Raw genomic sequence first — 15,750 nt, 5'->3', positions numbered from 1 at the left:
AGTGCAGGCCTCGCAGGGGGAAGGAGCCCTGCCTGGGGATCCCGGGACCCTGGGGCCTACTGGGAAAGGGAGAGCTCGGGGCCCTGCTTAGGAGACAAGGCTCTTCTGCAATAGTTTCTCGTTGCTTCAATACCAAAGAACTGTTTGCTTCGCCCCCAGCCAGGCCCACCGCGTGCTCAGAGCAGCCCCTGCTGGCCTGGCCCCCTATTGCCCAGGCCCTGCAGGCTCAGTGGGCAGGGCCGCCCTGGCCTGTCTCTGGGGGCTCCTTTCTCTCCTGGCCCTCGAGGTGGGGAGCTGAGAAGGGGAGTGAAGGAGCTATGGGGTACAGCTCGAGCCTCAGCCAGTTCCTAGTGGACGAAGCAGCCCTCCCAGGCTGGCAGGTCCCCTCTTCCCCACCCAGCGCATGGGGCTGGCGGGGGTCCCATCCTACAAGGCCGACTCAGCCTGGCTTGCCCGCCACAAAGAAAGACCCCACCCCAGCCCCAGCCCATCCTTGTGGGCATCTGACCCAGGCACACCCTGGTGTTGTCCCACTGCCCTCAGGGGCTGCCCCTGCCCGCCTGTGGGCACAGAGGATGACATTCACGTCAACACGGGCCAGGTCTCCTGTGCATGGATGGTGCCCTGTCACCCTGTTGGGTCTCTTGGGGATGGACACCCTCTCTGTCGATTCCAAAGTGACCATATTGTGAGCGGGGCCAGGACAGGGGTGGGTTTGCCTGGTCCGTGTGTGCCTGGGTGCCTGTGTGAGATTGAGGAAGCAGAGGGGCGGGCCCCCGGCAGCTCTCCTGGGTGGGGCAGGTGAAGGTGTGTGGCTGCCACAGAGGGCCAGGCAGGAGAAGGGCAAAGCCAGGGCTGGGCTAGCAGACCTGTTGTGGGGGTGGGTGGGTACCAGAGGGGCTGGGCTCTGTGGCACCAGGATCAGAGTTCCAGCTGCTGGAACACACAGCTGGGGGCACATGGCCCTCGAGTTCCAAATGCCCAACTGAGTGCATGGGAGTGGGTTGGCACCCAGGCAAGGCCCTCCCTGTAGGGGTGTGGGTGGGTTTGGGGGGGCCCAAGGAGACTGCTAACCCACCAACACGGCCCCGCCCTGTGACAGTCGTCTGGGCAGCTGAGCCTCACAGCCAGGTGGAGCCAGGCACTTCTGGGACTTTGCAGTGCGCTCTTGGCCATCGCTGGAGGCTGGCGCCATAAACCTCCTTGTGTCATCTCACTGGGAGTCACTGGTTTACTGGAGGATGTCCCAGTCCTGTCTTAAGAAAGGAGAAGACACCAGCAGTCTGTCTCCAGGATCCCGGTCCACCTTGGCATCCTGAGCTGGTGAGGGTTGGGGGAGGCCTGAGGGCACAGGTCGAGCCAGCCCCCCTTCCCTTCTCTCACCCCCACACTTCCCTTTAAGCACTACATCTCTCAGTACGCCCAAAGTGAGACATTTACAAAAATAATAAAAATAATTTTTTAAAGAGAGGAGTGAAGAGGTGTTTTTACCGCTGTCGGAAACGACTTAACATTATGTTGCTTTTGTGGTCTGTGTTCTCTTTGGATATTTCTGTATGTGACTACAGTTTTTAAAAAGGTCCAAACCAAGTTTTGTTTGTATTTCCTTACAAGAAGACAGCCTCGTGGATGGGCTTCCCTGGGCTCCGATAGCCTCCCAGCCAGGGGTCAGCTGCTGGCCCCGAGCCTGCGGCCTCCCCACCCCAGGCCTTCAGCCCTTGCTGGCATCCTCGTATGCACATTCCTGTCTGTCAGTGGGGAGGCCAAGGCTAGAGAAGCTGGGTCCTCTCTGAAGGGAGATCAGGCCCCAGGACCTGGGCTGTCCTGGGAATGTTGGTGCTGGAGTGGGAAAGGCTCTTGGGGGAGGTGCTGTCTCACCCGTTCTGCTGAGACAGTCTGTTTCCATGGCTCGGCTCCCCCATGCCCACCCTGCCTCTCACTGTGCCCCTTGCACCTCACCAGCCTGCCTGCCAAGCAGCACCTTGGTTCCAAGCCTCCGGTCCTGTCTCCTGGGACCCCACGGTGGAGGGAGGGGGAGGGAGCACCACACCCTTCAAAGAGGAGGCCGTCCTGCTGCTCTTCAAGCTCACCCTCACGCCTGCAGCCTCCCCTGGACCTGGGGACCAGCCACCTTCCACATGGCTCCCTCCCGGGTACCCCACTGGGTCTGTTTCCATTTCCACAGGAAATAAAAGTGCCCACCTCCCACTCCTTCCGGGCCTCCTCTGGGGACTTTGGGGCGCGAGCCCTGGCACCTAGGGCCCAGGGCCGCGCGGCAGGGTGGGGACTGCGAGCCCCGAGGCCCGGCAGGTTTTCGAGGCAGGGGTTGGGGGAGAGGACGGGTATTTAGAGGTCCCCAGGCTCCCCACACCCCCGATCTAATGCAGTTGAGAGGTTGGTCACAGCGCTCCGAGCCCGGATCCTGCTCCCTTTACCTCTCAGCACAAGACGGTTTTGCAGTTTTAACGAGCGCACGCTGAGTTTTCCAGGAATACAAAACTGGCGTACACACTGAGGAAGCAGGACCGCGCTCGATTCTTTTTGAAACACACAGCCCCCCTCCCGCCGGTAGCACTGGGGGTCGGAGTCCCCACGTGTGACGACTGTGGAGCGTTCAAGGCTGATCCGCAGGCTCTGCGGGGCGCCTCCTCTGATCGTACCCCAAATCTGAGTGCTCAAGTGCCCGTGGTCTCCGAGGCCTTCCTCTCCTCCCACGCTAGGGCAGGCCGTTCCTCAGGTCAAGTAGCGTGGGTGGGTAGGTTTGCTTGTGTGCGGGATGCGGCAGCACGCGGCGGGAGCCCAGGAGACCCCATCCCAAGGGCGGATGCGAGATACGGGATGCGGGGCGGGGCGGGGCAGGGCGGGGCGGGGGGGCGCTCAGCTCTAGAGGAAGACCCAGGAGTCCATGGAGACGCCCGCCGCTCTTCCCGCCCCTGCGCCAGCCCTACTACAACTACCAGGATGCATCGGGCGGTTGAACTACACTTCCCGGGACACTCTGCGTCAGGAGTGGGCCTGCGCGCTGGGCCTGGGGGTGGGGCTGCTGTGGCGACGCTAGAGCGCGGGAAGTCCGGAACCCTCGGCACGGCGGCCGGAGTATGAGCTTGGACCGCGAGCTTCGCCGTGAGTCCAGGGACTAGAGCCCGAACGCGGGGGCCGGGGGCGGGCCTGGCCCTCCCGGGCGGAGAAGCTTAGCACCCAGGCCTCGTTCTTCTTTCTGCAGAGTTGAGCAAGGCCAAGGCTAAGGCCCAGAGGAGCGGGCAGCTGCGGGAGGAGGCAGCCGTCTGCCACCAGCTGGGGGAGCTCCTGGCTAGCCATGGTGCGTGGGGTGGAGTCCGGGCCTGGGAGCGAAGATCCGGGAGGACGGGGTGTGGGGGGGGGGTGCGGGGGGGGGCCTTCCTGAGTGCCGGCCGGCCGCTGCCCCACTGGCCCTCGCGGCCCCTGGCCCTCTGCCCGGCCAGACTGAAGCCTGTCCCGCCCGCCCAGGGTGCTACGCGGAGGCCCTGCGAGAGCACCAGCAGGAGCTGCAGCTCCTGGAGTCGGCCGACGACCCCCTGGGCTGCGCCGTGGCCCACCGCAAGATCGGAGAGCGGCTGGCGGAGATGGAGGACTACTCGGCTGCCCTGCAGGTGGGCGGAGGCCGCGACGTGGACCCCCACGCTGGCCACACCCAGCTCTCCTGGGCTCTCATATCCTGGGGGTCCGTTTCTGAGAAGGGAGGCCCAGTCTCTGCTGTCCAGGCCTCTGGCTGGAGGGGAGAGGGGGACACGCTGCGCTGGGCTCTGGTAGCCTAGTCCTCGGGTGGGTGTGCCACAGGCCCTCTGTCCACACAGAGCTGACCTGGCCCCGGCTTCTGGGGCTGCCACAGCCCAGCTAACTTCCGGTCAGTGTCTCCCCCAGTGACTTTGCCTGGTCTGAGTGTGGTGCTACCGTCCCCACAGTCAGCCTTTAGCATAGAGAAAACGGGGTGTTGCAGCCTAGTTTTGGCCTGCTCTGTGGGGGCTTGGGGGACACGTGGGGTTTGCTTGACGTGGGGTTGGCTCACAGCGACCATTCTTCTGTGCTCCAGCACCAGCACCGTTACCTGGAGCTCGCATGTTCCCTGTCCAACCATGTTGAGCAGCAGAGGGCCTGGGCCACCATTGGCCGCACCCACTTGGACATCTTTGACCACCACCAGTCACAGGATTCCTTGCTACAGGCACAGGGTGCCTTCGAGAAAAGCCTGGCTATCGTAGATGAGAAGCTGCAGGGTAATTGCCCTTGGAGACTGGCCCTCCCCATCTTCTGCCTTCTGAGCTCTGCAGGGAGAAGAGGCTACAGCCCCGTTGCCCGCCCTGCCCGTGTGGTGGGTCCACCTGTCTGGACCCTCCTTTTGTGAGATTGAGATTGGTTCTCAGAAGCAGCGGCCCTCCCCCCCCCCCCCGCCCCCTGCCCCGCAGAGCCTGTGCTCCTCACGATCTCGGGTCCGGCTGCCTTTGCTCTTTTTCACTCTGCTCTACCTGCAGCAGAACCCCTGGCACCTACAGTGAGAGGCTGGAGGAGGGGTCCAGGAGTGGTTGGCCAGGGCCCAGGGCTGGAGACCCCAAGTGGGGGTAAGGCACTGAGTGTCTGGAGGGGCGTCTTCCAGGCTCACTGGCCAAGAGAGAACTGAGTGAGATGAGGACCCGACTTTACCTCAACGTGGGCCTCACCTGTGACAGCCTGCAGCAGGCCGCGCTATGCCACGCCTACTTCACGAAGAGCATCTTCCTTGCCGAGTAAGGCCCCCCGCTCGGCCCCAGGAGGGAGTGGCTGGGGCCTGGGCTGCTCCCAGGGTCCTCCCGAGAGGGCAGCCGGGCTGACCTCACCCCTCTGCCCAGTCAGTTTCCTGTTAGCAGAGGGGCAGCCTTGGCTTTGTGGGGGCCGGAACCCTAAGTGGCATCGGTGGGTGCTTGCTGTGCTGTCCCTAAGCGACAGTGCCCCAGGCACTGAGATCCTGTCCCACCCCCAGGCAGAACCACCTGTACGAAGACCTGTTTCGCGCCCGCTACAACCTCGGCGCCATCCACTGGCGGCGGGGGCAGCACTCTCAGGCCATGCGCTGCCTGGAGGGGGCGCGGAAGTGCGCACGCACCCTGAAGCAGGGCTCCATGGAGAGCGAGTGCTGCCTGCTCCTCTCGGAGGTGCTGGTTCTTGGTGGCTCCGGGCTCTGCTCCCGGGTGGGCTTGGGCCTTCAGGAGCCTGCGCGCCTCACCTTCCCTTGTCCTCCAGGTCCTCCAAGATCTAGGGGATTTTTTGGCCGCCAAGAGAGCCTTGAAGAAGGCCTATCGGCTTGGTTCCCAGAAGCCTTTGCAGAAGGCAGTGGTCTGCCGGACTCTCAAGTATGGTGAGCCTAGGAGGGGATCGGGGGGGTGCTGAACCCCCTGAGAAGGAGTAGGGAGGGCTCCCGTCCTTCAGCAGAGGAGGCCTGGGCGTGTGTCCTTTGGGAGGTGGCAGCGCCAGTAGGGCACCCGTCTCCCCCCACTTCTTGTTGGGAGGGGCCTCATTTTTCTCTGAGCTACATGCAGCACAGAGTGTCAGAGGGGCACCCAGGGTGGTCAGGAGACTAATGTCTATGCACAAGCCAGCTTCGTTGGCAAACTAGAGAAAAGCCGCCCCGCCTAATGGGGTGGGAGCGTGGACGGTGCGTGTGGCCTAGCAGGACTGGTAAGTGGCGGTCAGCAGGCCCCCACCCCATGCTGCGGACCAGCCCCTGCCCTGACTTGTCGTTAGTTGGTTCTTCTATTCTTGCTGCGAGCCCACGAAGTAGTTCCTCCTACCACCCCCCTTACCAGTGGGTGAGCAGAGGCTCGGGCAGGTGGCTGGCTGCCTAAGGGCACAGGGCCAGGCCCCAGGCTGTGCCGCCCCCGCACCAGGCTCTTTCTGGCAGTGCTCGCGGTGGTCCGCCTGCAGCAGCAGCTGGAGGAGTCTGAGGAGAGTGACCCGCGGGGCGCCATGGGCATCTGCGAGCAGCTGGGTGACCTGTTCTCCAAGGCGGGCGACTTCCCCAAGGCTGCCGCGGCCTACCAGAAGCAGGTGCGTGCCCGGGCTGGGGCGGGGATGAGGGCACCGGGGCTGTGGGCTGCGGGGTGTGGCGCAGCCCTGGCCTCACTGTTGCCGCCTTCCCAGCTGCAGTTTGCGGAGCTGCTAAACAGGCCGGGGCCTGAGCTGGCCGTCATCCACGTGTCCCTGGCTGCCACCCTGGGGGACATGAAGGACCACCGCCAGGCCGTGCGCCACTATGAAGAGGAGCTGAGGCTGCGGGACGGCAGCGCCCTGGAGGTGAGGGGTCACGGCGCCCTGCCCTGCCCGGGGCTCTGTCCCAGGACTGCTGCCCTTGGGGATGGGCACGGGAGGGCTGTCGTCCTCCTGTCTCGTGTGGGCAGCCATGGGGAGCCGGGGCCAGCTGGGTGCGGGCGCGGCCGCCACCGAGTTCACGCCTCCTCCTCTAGGAGGCCAAGACCTGGTTGAACATCGCGCTGTCCCGCGAGGATGCCGGGGATGCTTACGAGGTGCTGGCACCGTGCTTCCAGAAGGCTCTCAGCTGTGCGCAGCAAGCCCAGCAGCCGCGGCTGCAGGTGTGGGAGCCCGCCCACCCGTGCTGGGATCCCCACGTACAGCTTCCCCGCGGCCCGCCTGTCCCCCTGTCCCCCGTCCCCATCTCTGCTCTGGCCCTGAGCTGGGTGTCCCCCGCTCCTCAGAGGCAGGTCTTACGGCATCTCCACGCGGTGCAGCTGAGGCTGCAGCCTCAGGAGGCCCCTGGCACTGAAGCCAGGCTGCAGGAGCTGAGAGCGGCTGAAGACGAGGAGGATGAGGGGGACGAGGACGACGAGGAGGACGAGGGGGACGAGGGGGATGCCGCCGCCCTGGAGGCCATCGAGGTGGAGCTCTCAGAGAGCGGTGAGGCTCGGATGCCATGCTGGCAGCCCCGGTGTTCCCTCCCTGACGCCGGGGCCGGGCCGGTGGGTCCTGCTCACAGGCTCAGGATGGGAGGGAACAGCCCAGCGCCGGGTGGGTAACTGGCGCAGGTGAGGCAGGTGGAGGAGGGTGGAGGTGGGGGGGTTGCAGGGAGCCGGGCACAGCTGGGGGACGTTCTTGGAGGGGCCGGTGCCGGGAGGCTGGCGGGCGTCTGCAGGGGAGGTGGCTCGGGGCAGACCTGGGGAAACGCACCGCAGGCGGTCCCGAGACCCTCGAGGGCCTGCGCGGTTCCCCTGAGGCCAGCGTGCTCAGCTCCGAGGGGCGGCTGTGAGGGTGGGCTGTGGCGGAAGCCGGCTCAGGCAGCGGGCCAGTGGGTGGGCTTCAGCAGTCAGCTGGCTCCCGGCTGCACGGTCCCTGAGGCCAGAAGGAGTGGCTTCAGTTTTGAACTCGAGGGGCCTCCAGAACCCCCGGGAAGTTTCAGCCTTGCCTTAGCGGGGTGCTGAGCTGGGCGTGGCTCGTATGCAGGTGTAGGGGAGGGTCCGCAGGAGGGGCGGGGAGAGAGGATCCAAAAAGGAGAACTTCAGGCGACTCTCCAACTTTCCGATAGGCATAGGCAGTTACCCCCGGAGGAGAAGGGAAGGAGGCGCAGGAGGGAGCCGGGGCGGCGGGGGGGGGGGGGGGTGTCGGGCTGAGAGCAGGCGGGAGAAGGCAGAGGCACCGGGAGTCGTGCAGGTGGAGGACGCCTGGGCCCCAGGGGCGAGCTGTCTTCATCCTGGGCCTGACGTGGCCCGACAAGGATGCTTCCCAGGAAGGAGACAGCAGAGGTCTGGGGTGGGGGAGGCTGCCCCACAGAGCAGCCTCCTGGGCGCAGCGGAGCCGGGGCAGGGGCTAGGCTCACCTGGGCTGGTGGGCCTGGCTCTGTTCCAGAGGATGAAGCTGACGGGTCCCAGCGGCTGGAGGAGGAGGAGCTTCAGGGCTGCCTGGGCCGGCGGAGGGTGGGCAAGGTGAGCACAGCGGCTGAGCGCGTGTCGCCCTCCTGTGCCCACCAGTGCCCCCCATCCCCTCACGCCTACGCCCCCACGGGGCGACTGTGCCCACAGTGGAACCGGCGCAACGACGTCGGGGAGACCCTGCTGCACCGAGCCTGCATCGAGGGCCAGCTGGGCCGTGTCCAGGACCTCGTGAGGCAGGTGGGCCCGCTGCCCCACCCCAGTCACCCTGCGGCCATAGCAGGGGCTCTCGCTGGGGTACTGTCTCCCCAGGGGCCAGGGCAGGGTACAGGGGCCGGAGCCAGCACTGGGGACTCTGTACTTGTTGTGGCGAGTGTCTCCCTCACTCTGGTGTGACCTGGGCCAGGGCCAGGCTCGGGGGTGGGCCCCGGGGGCCCTCCTCAGGCTCCAGAGCCCCAGGGCAAGGCCAGGCTGGGGGCTACTCGGGGCCAGGCTCCTTCCCATTCTTTGTCACAGGGCCACCCCCTGAACCCTCGGGACTACTGTGGTTGGACACCCTTGCACGAGGCCTGCAACTACGGGCATCTGGGTGAGTGTGGGGCTGCGGGGTGCTAGCATATGATAGGGAGAGGGAAAGGGTCCCTCCCAAGGAAGGGCCTGGGAGCTGGCTCATACCCCCCGTCCACAGACGTCGTCCGTTTCCTGCTGGACCACGGGGCCGCGGTGGATGACCCGGGTGGCCAAGGCTGTGAGGGTATCACTCCCCTGCACGATGCTCTCAACTGTGGCCACTTTGAGGTGGCCCAGCTGCTCATCGAGCGAGGAGCATCGGTCACTCTTCGAACCAGGAAGGTGAGCACAGACGCAGGCCAGGCAGGCGTGGGCCGCACGTGGTTGGCGGTACTGCCACTGCCAGCCCTGCTTAGCTGGGTACCCCACAGGGCCGCAGCCCGCTGGAGACGCTGCAGCAGTGGGTGAAGCTGTACTGCAAGGATCTGGATGGCGAGACGCGAGAGAAGGCTGCTGCCATGGAGACGCTGCTCCAGGCGGCCTCTTCGGGCCAAGGCAAGCGGGGACCTCCTCTGCTCCTAAGGACCTCGCTCCGTAGCCTGAGGGTCCCCGGGCCCTGGGTGGCGGGGATGGTGCCAGGCACTGCCTCACAATAGGTTCAATCTCTCTGCAGCTGCCCACAGCTCCCTGGCTCCCCCGACCGTCCCAAGTAACCATGTTTTTGACCCTGAGACTTCTCCTCCCTCAAGTCCCAGCCCAGGACCCCCAGAAGCCTGTCAGGCCAGCGCCAGGGTCTCCCAGGGGCTGGCGGTGCCGGCCGCGGCCAGGCCTTGGGGGAGCAGACACAAGCTGGCCAGCGGTAGCAGCTCGGATGGGGAGGAAAACCCAGGCCCGCCCCGGCCACCCCAGAAGAGGCCCCGGATGCCCAGCCCCGCCAGTGACGGAGAGGCAGCCACTGCGAGTGCCGGCTGGGCAGCCTACCGGGCGGCCATCCGCAGTGTGGGCAGTGCCCAGAGACACCACCTGCGCCCCAGCCCGCCTCGAGGCCCCGGCGAGGCCCCCAGCCCCCGGGCAGCACTCCTCCCTGAGGAGGAGTGCTTGGCCGGGGACTGGCTAGAAGAGGACTTGCCGCTGGCCCATGGTCATGGGGGCAGCTACCCGCCCCGCCCCCATAGCAGTGCGGATGGCAGCAGACACAGTGCCTCGGGGTCAGGCAGTGAGGCGAGCGCCATCAGGCCTCGGGCCCGGGCCCGGAAGAGCCGGCTGTCCTGTCTCAAGAGTTGGAGTGCACGGGTCAGAGCAGATGGAGCCTGCAGCTCAGCCGCAGAGCCCCCGCGGAGCCCTGATGTCCCCAGGGCCTTGGAGCCCATTGGGGGAAGCCCTGCAGCAGGCCAGCCCTTGGTGGGTGTGCAGGCCTGGAGCAGAGCTGCCTCCCAGGCTGGGGCGGTTGCGGGTGGTGGGCAGGGGGCTCCGTCTTCCCTGACTCAGGCTGTCTTTCCCCGCCCACACCTGCTAGGGTCAGGCCCTGCTCCCTCCCATCCGAGTTCGAGTTCGTGTTCAGCATAATCTTTTCCTCATCCCCGTTCCACAGAGGTAAGGTGTCACCTGTTTTCTCCCAACCCCTGGTCTCCTGTGCGCCACTGCGGGTTGTGGGCCGGGGGATGGTGCCCAGGGGCAGCAGAGGGCCTTCATGGCTGCAGATGGCATGGAATGTGCGATGCGAATCCATCTGGTTTTATACCCCACCTCGGGGGGGCTGGCAGCTGGGGGAGGTGATGGCAGACACAGGCTCGGGGAGGCCCTGCGTTCCTAGAAACAGCCCGGAGGTGCTGCATGTGTGCACGGGGCACTGGCATGTCACACATAGGGGCAGGGGGAGAGGAAGGAGCCAGACGAGGGAGCTGTGGATGCCAAGCTGGGATGGCAGGACCCCGGGGGCCGCTTCTCAACGTGTGCGGGAACCTGGCCAGGTACAGGACTCAGCTCGACCTCTGTCCCCACAGCAGGGAGACCCACTCCGTGGCCTGGCTGGCTGAGCAGGCCGCCCAGCGTTACTACCAGGCCTCTGGGCTGCTGCCTCGGCTCTCCCTACAAAAAGAGGGGGCCCTGCTGGCCCCACAGGACCCCATCTCCGACGTGCTGCAGAGCAATGAGGAGGTGAGTGGCAGGCCAGGCCCTGAGTTCGGGGTGTTCGCCAATACTGGGTGCCGGGGGCTGCACACCGCTGGTGCTTTCCAGGTGTTGGCTGAGGTGACTTCGTGGGACCTTCCCCCGCTGACGGACCGCTACCGCCGGGCCTGCCAGAGCCTGGAGCAAGGTAAGGGCCCAGGGGGCCCTGCAGCGGTGGCCTGGGCAGAGGGCTGGGTGTGTGGGCTCCTCCTGCCCGTGCCACTCCCAGGTCCGCGGGCCTCAACTCCCAGGACCCCAGGTGCCCACCAGGGTTCCTTCCCAGCCCACCTATTCTTGGCTTTTCCTCCCCTACCTAGCAGCCCTGTGTGTAGGTAGTGGGGTGGGGTGGGGTAGATTGGCCCCGTCTGGAGGTAGATGAGCGCCACCCACCGGCTGTGCGGCGTGGCTCCTGGGCCATGGGGTCCACAGGCCTCTGGTGGCAGCCCCAGGGCTCGTGAGTGAGGAGGGGCTGCCTGGTTTGCCTCTCGTGATGCACAGGGCAGGACAGGCAGGCTCTGGCCCTGGTGACGCCACGTCCCCCCTCCAGGGGCGCACCAGCGCGTGCTGCAGGCGATGGAGCAGCAGGGCTCAGGCCCCGCGTTCAGTGCCTGCTCCCTGGCGCTGCGCCAGGCCCAGCTCACCCCGCTGCTGCGGGCCCTGAAGCTGCACTCAGCACTCCGGGAGCTCCGCCTAGCCGGGAACCGGCTGGGGGATGGATGTGTCGCCGAGCTGCTGGCTGCCCTGGACACCGTGCCCGGCCTGACCCTCCTCGACCTCTCCTCCAATCACCTGGGCCCTGAAGGGCTGCGCCAGCTTGCTGTGGGTCTCCAGGGGCAGCCCGCCTTGCAGGTAGAGGCGTGGGGAACGGCGGACCGGTACCAGGGCAGCATCTGAACGTCCACATCTAGCCCATCCCTGGGTGGGAAGGTGCGGTTGAGAGTGCTGGCCAATACCCAGCTCCGGGTGGCCCAGACCAGATCCTCTGGGGAACCCATGTCTCCACAGAACTTGGAAGAGCTGGACTTAAGCATGAACCCCCTCGGGGACGGCTGTGGCCAGGCCCTGGCCTCCATCCTACGGGCCTGCCCCTTGCTCAGCACCCTGCACCTCCAGGCCTGTGGCTTTGGCCGCAGCTTCTTCCTGAACCACCAGGCGGCCCTGCGCAGCGCCTTGCAAGGTGAGCTGCCAGGCACGTCCACTCCCTGGCCCCAAGGGCTCAGAGAGCCTCCAGCCCAAGGACTCCTAGGGCACGAGCCCAGCTTTCGGGAGCACGTAGGTAGACGTGCAGGTGCTGGACCTGTCTGGGCTCAGAGGGACGTTGGGTGCTCGCCTGGCCTGGGCGGCCCCCTCAGGACACAGCCCCAGTCCCAGCTACGCTGCAGGCCAGAGCCCAGCCCCACAGCTCTCACCAGGTCTGAGCATCCCGTTTGCCAGAGACGATTCCACCGCAAGCCCACTGGGGCTGCAGAGACCCGCCATCCCAGCCCTGAGAAGCTGGAAACTGGGGTCCTCTAGGGGGCTTTCCACAGAGCTATGAGCACAGCGGCAGGGGAGGAGGGGTCTAGGACTGGGGTGGCAGACGGAGTACTTCCCGACCCACCCCACCACATGTGGATGTCCCAGCCTAGGGCCTGTGTCAGGTCACCTGGGGCCATCCTGTTGTGAGTAGGGGCAGGTGGAGGACCCCGAAATGGTGGGAAGAAGCTGGGCTCAGGAGTCCAGTTCTGCCCCCTCCCCACTGGGAGACACTGGGCCAGAGCCACCCCAGTTTCCCTGCACACCAAACCTCAGGGACGAGGACGGCTTCCCGAGGGTCACGAGGGTTCTGGGCCCAGGACTGTGCGGCAGGGCTGGGGGCGGCAGCACGCGGGGCTGACAGAGGTTCTGGCCCTTGGTATAGGCGCCAAGTGCTTGAAGACACTGTCCCTGTCCTACAACGGCCTGGGTGCCTCCGCCCTGGCCCAGGCCCTGCAGAGCCTGCCAGCCCACACCCTCCTACGCCTGGAGCTGAGCTCTGTGGCCGCCAGCAAGAGCGACCCAGGCCTCACGGAGCCCGTGGTCAGCTACCTGACCAAGGTATGCGGTCAAGGAGGGACACTAAGCCAGAGGCACCTTGGGCCACCCAGGATTGGCGGGTGGTGCTGGGAAGAGGCTTTGCACGTTTGGAAAAAACAGAGGCGGGGAAAGGTTTCTGTAGACCTGCCTGCCTCAGGCTGTGAATTCCTGGCCCGCAGGAAGGACAGCTGGGATCCAGGGAGGCAGGGAGGGCAGGTGCCCCACTCAGGCCGGCTCCCCTTGGGCCTCTGCTGTCTAGGAAGGCTGCGCCCTGGAGCACCTGGGCCTGTCGGCAAACCACCTGGGCGACGAGGCCGTGAGAGATCTGAGCAGGTAATGCCAGCCAGCTCGTGCCACCACCATCCTGCAGGGGTTCTGATCTCAGGGCCCAGGAGCCCGGGGAAGCTGGGGCTCCTTGCCCCAGCATGCCCCGAGGCCTGGCCGCCAGCCACTAGCCTGCCTCTTGGCTGGCCCTCGTGTCTCTCTTCATGCTCCCACGGCTCTCGAGACTCTTTCTCTCTGGTGTGTCCCCTCCTGTCACCTTTTGTCCAGCAGCCCAGGCATGGGCCATGGCTTCTGTGGCCCTCCAGCCTCAGCTGGCTCGCAGGAGTGTGAGACACCCGTGCCAGGCTGGGGGCAAAGCCTGTGGTCCTGGCCTGCAGCTCCCCGAGCCTTGGGGTCACCTGGGGCAGCTTCCCCTCGTGATGGAAGCTGACCCCCAGGCTTCTTCCCTGTCTCAGATGTCTGCCTCTCTGCCCCTCGCTGGTCTCGCTGGACCTGTCTGCCAACCCCAAGATCAGCTGTGCCGGCCTGGAGGAGCTCCTGTCTGCCCTCCAAGGGCGGCCCCAAGGCCTCAGCTTCCTCGGCCTGTCAGGTAAGCTCTGGGTATGGTGGCTACACCTGCCACACTGGAGCTGGTGACACAGCTCCCTCCTCGAGGACCTGCCTTAGGCCCAGGTGCCTCCTCTGAAGGGGCCGTCACTGCCACCAGCCAGACCGCAAGGGTGGGCTGGGCCCCTTGGGGTCGCCACAGTGGAGGACGGTGACCAGTGTGACTGGAAGCAGGTGTGAGCCTCGCTCCTCAAACCGTAGGGCGGGAGGACCGTGGGTCTCTGCCTCTGGCCTGGTCAGCCTGACCCTCGAGACCATGGCCGGGGGACCCAGTGCCACAGGGACTTCCTCGTTCCTGTTGTCACCGAGAGAGGGACGTCGGGCTAGGGTGGCAATACCTGCCTCTGAGGGACCTCCCGCTTCCTGGCCAAGGCTGCCCTGACCCTACCGTCCAGGCCTGTGGCCTGACTTAGCTGGTTTCTCTGGCCACGCCCTGGTGCAGGACCCTACCAGAGCTGTCTTGAGAAGGACCCCAGGGAGGTGCGTTTGGTGAACTGGCCACCCAGCGGCCTGGCACATCTTGCTGGGGCCCAGGGCAGGGCAGACCAGGCTTTGTCCTCTAGGAGAACAAGGGCTGGGAGTGGGTCTACACACAGGGGATCCCTGGTTCTTCCTGCTCCTCGCCCACGGGCCCACAGGGCCAGGCTGGCTCCTCCAGGAAGGCCCCCCTGAAGGTGGGCTGGTAGGAGACCTGCGCTCAGCTGAGGGGCTGCTCCCCACACACCTGGCTTCTGGGCACCTGCACCCTCTCACGAAACTCCCTGGGTCGTGAGCCTGCTGGGTATTCTCTGGTCTCTCTGAGGATTGAGCCTTGTAGCTCAGTGTCTTGAGACTCACAGGTAGCCCACTGGGTCAATTTTATGGAGGGAGAGACCCAGGCGTCGTCAGACAAGGGCAGAGGCACAGATGTGAATGCAGTGTTTACTTTAGCCAGCCTCCCTTGTGCCTGACCACTGGCTGGGAAGGGAGTCCACAGTCCTGGGCACACTAGGCCTGGGAGAGCACACTCCTTCCTAGAGAATTATCGGGCCTCTGCTGGCCTTTGCTCATGCCCCTCGCTGCAGCCCTTGGGGCCTCAGAGGAAGTGTGTTTCCTCCCGAGGGCCACACTGAAAGAGGAAAGCCCCACAGGGCCCCCTCTACGAACACCACTGGTTCCCGCGGGCCCCCGGCCATAGCCTGAGGCCTATTCCTGCTTCCCCTCTGCAGGCTGTGCTGTCCAGGGCCCCCTGGGCCTGCGCCTCTGGGACAACTTAACAGTGCAGCTGCAGGAGCTGCAGCTGTGCAGCAGACGTCTCTCTGCTGAGGACCGGGATGCCCTGCACCAGCTGCTGCCCAGCCAGCTGGGCCCCAAAGCATGCACCCTGGATCGGGGACCCAAGCTCTTCTTCAGGCACCTCTGACTGGCTGAGCCGTGCCCCGCCCTCCCCACATGCCCAAGCCTCTAATAAAGGAAGCCGCTGCTGCCGCCTCCCTCCCTGCTGTGGCCTTCGGAGGGGTTCACCTTGCTGTCAGAGCGCTCTGGAATGAGGCCTCCCTGCCCAATGAGCAGTGAGCCACACCAGCAGAGAAAGGGTTTATTCATAGGCAGCCAAGTGAGGGGACGGGAGGACAGATCTCAGATTGGCTTCCCCAAAGTAGGGGCGTGGGATATTTACGGGACAAAGAAGCAGGTTGGGGGAATTCCTGGCAGCCCAGTGATGAGCACTCCAACACTTTCACTGCCGACGGCCCGGGCCTGGTTCCTTGTTCGGTGAACTAGATCCTACAAGCTGCGTGGCCAGAAAGAAAAGAAGGCAGGGTGATCTTAAGCGTGGGGAGAGGAGATTGGAGGTAGGAAAAAGGCGACGTAATCTGTGTTCTGCAGAGGCGTGTCTGAATTACCTGCTTCTTCATGGGACCATGTTTAAAAAATGGACATGATCTGAGGGTGGGGGTTTGGGCCCTCCGATGTCAAAAGGTCATTCACTGGACACCTGTGCAGGCCCAGTTTTAGGGTTGGTGGTCCCAACCAGCCTTAACTGGCTTGAGCTCAGACTGGACACAGGTGACTCCAAGTTCCTGGAAAACAACTCAGAGCAAACATCTTATTTTGCAGGACGTGCACGTTTTTGTATCGACAATTAAGGTGAGCTTGACCAGTGAAGGCAGGTTACAAGCGGAAGGTTTTTTTTTATTGAAGTACACTTAATTTGCAATGTTGTGTTAGTTTCAGGTGTACAGCAAGGCAATTCAGT

At 65.0% G+C, this 15,750-nt stretch overlaps 1 protein-coding gene across 2 annotated transcripts; it reads left to right on the top strand.

Annotated features, from left to right (window-relative positions):
* Positions 1-3,042: 3,042 nt before the first annotated feature.
* On the top strand, positions 3,043-14,916 carry TONSL (tonsoku like, DNA repair protein; the record flags this gene model as incomplete). 2 transcript variants are annotated; one of them, XM_082858534.1, is made up of 26 exons in its annotated part: positions 3,043-3,123; positions 3,224-3,319; positions 3,487-3,629; positions 4,070-4,253; positions 4,631-4,760; positions 4,994-5,165; positions 5,254-5,368; positions 5,912-6,057; positions 6,151-6,303; positions 6,474-6,599; positions 6,723-6,921; positions 7,867-7,943; positions 8,040-8,129; positions 8,406-8,478; positions 8,578-8,741; positions 8,831-8,954; positions 9,073-9,800; positions 9,916-9,992; positions 10,406-10,556; positions 10,638-10,716; positions 11,116-11,417; positions 11,574-11,745; positions 12,469-12,644; positions 12,883-12,956; positions 13,364-13,497; positions 14,723-14,916. In XM_082858534.1, the coding sequence occupies exons 1-26, from the start codon at positions 3,099-3,101 to the stop codon at positions 14,914-14,916; spliced, it is 4,104 nt and encodes a 1,367-aa protein (XP_082714660.1). In that variant the 5' UTR covers positions 3,043-3,098. The 2 variants fall into 2 exon arrangements, with proteins under 2 accessions (XP_082714660.1, XP_082714659.1); XM_082858533.1 differs by having other exon boundaries at positions 10,403-10,556.
* Between the last annotated feature and the right edge of the window lie 834 nt (positions 14,917-15,750).

Source organism: Leucopleurus acutus, assembly GCF_964270905.1.
Source record: "Leucopleurus acutus genome assembly, chromosome: 17".
In the NCBI taxonomy this organism is placed as follows: Eukaryota; Metazoa; Chordata; class Mammalia; order Artiodactyla; family Delphinidae; genus Leucopleurus; species Leucopleurus acutus.
Note: the sequence above shows the minus strand (reverse complement) of the source record. Positions and strands in the feature narration are given on the sequence as shown.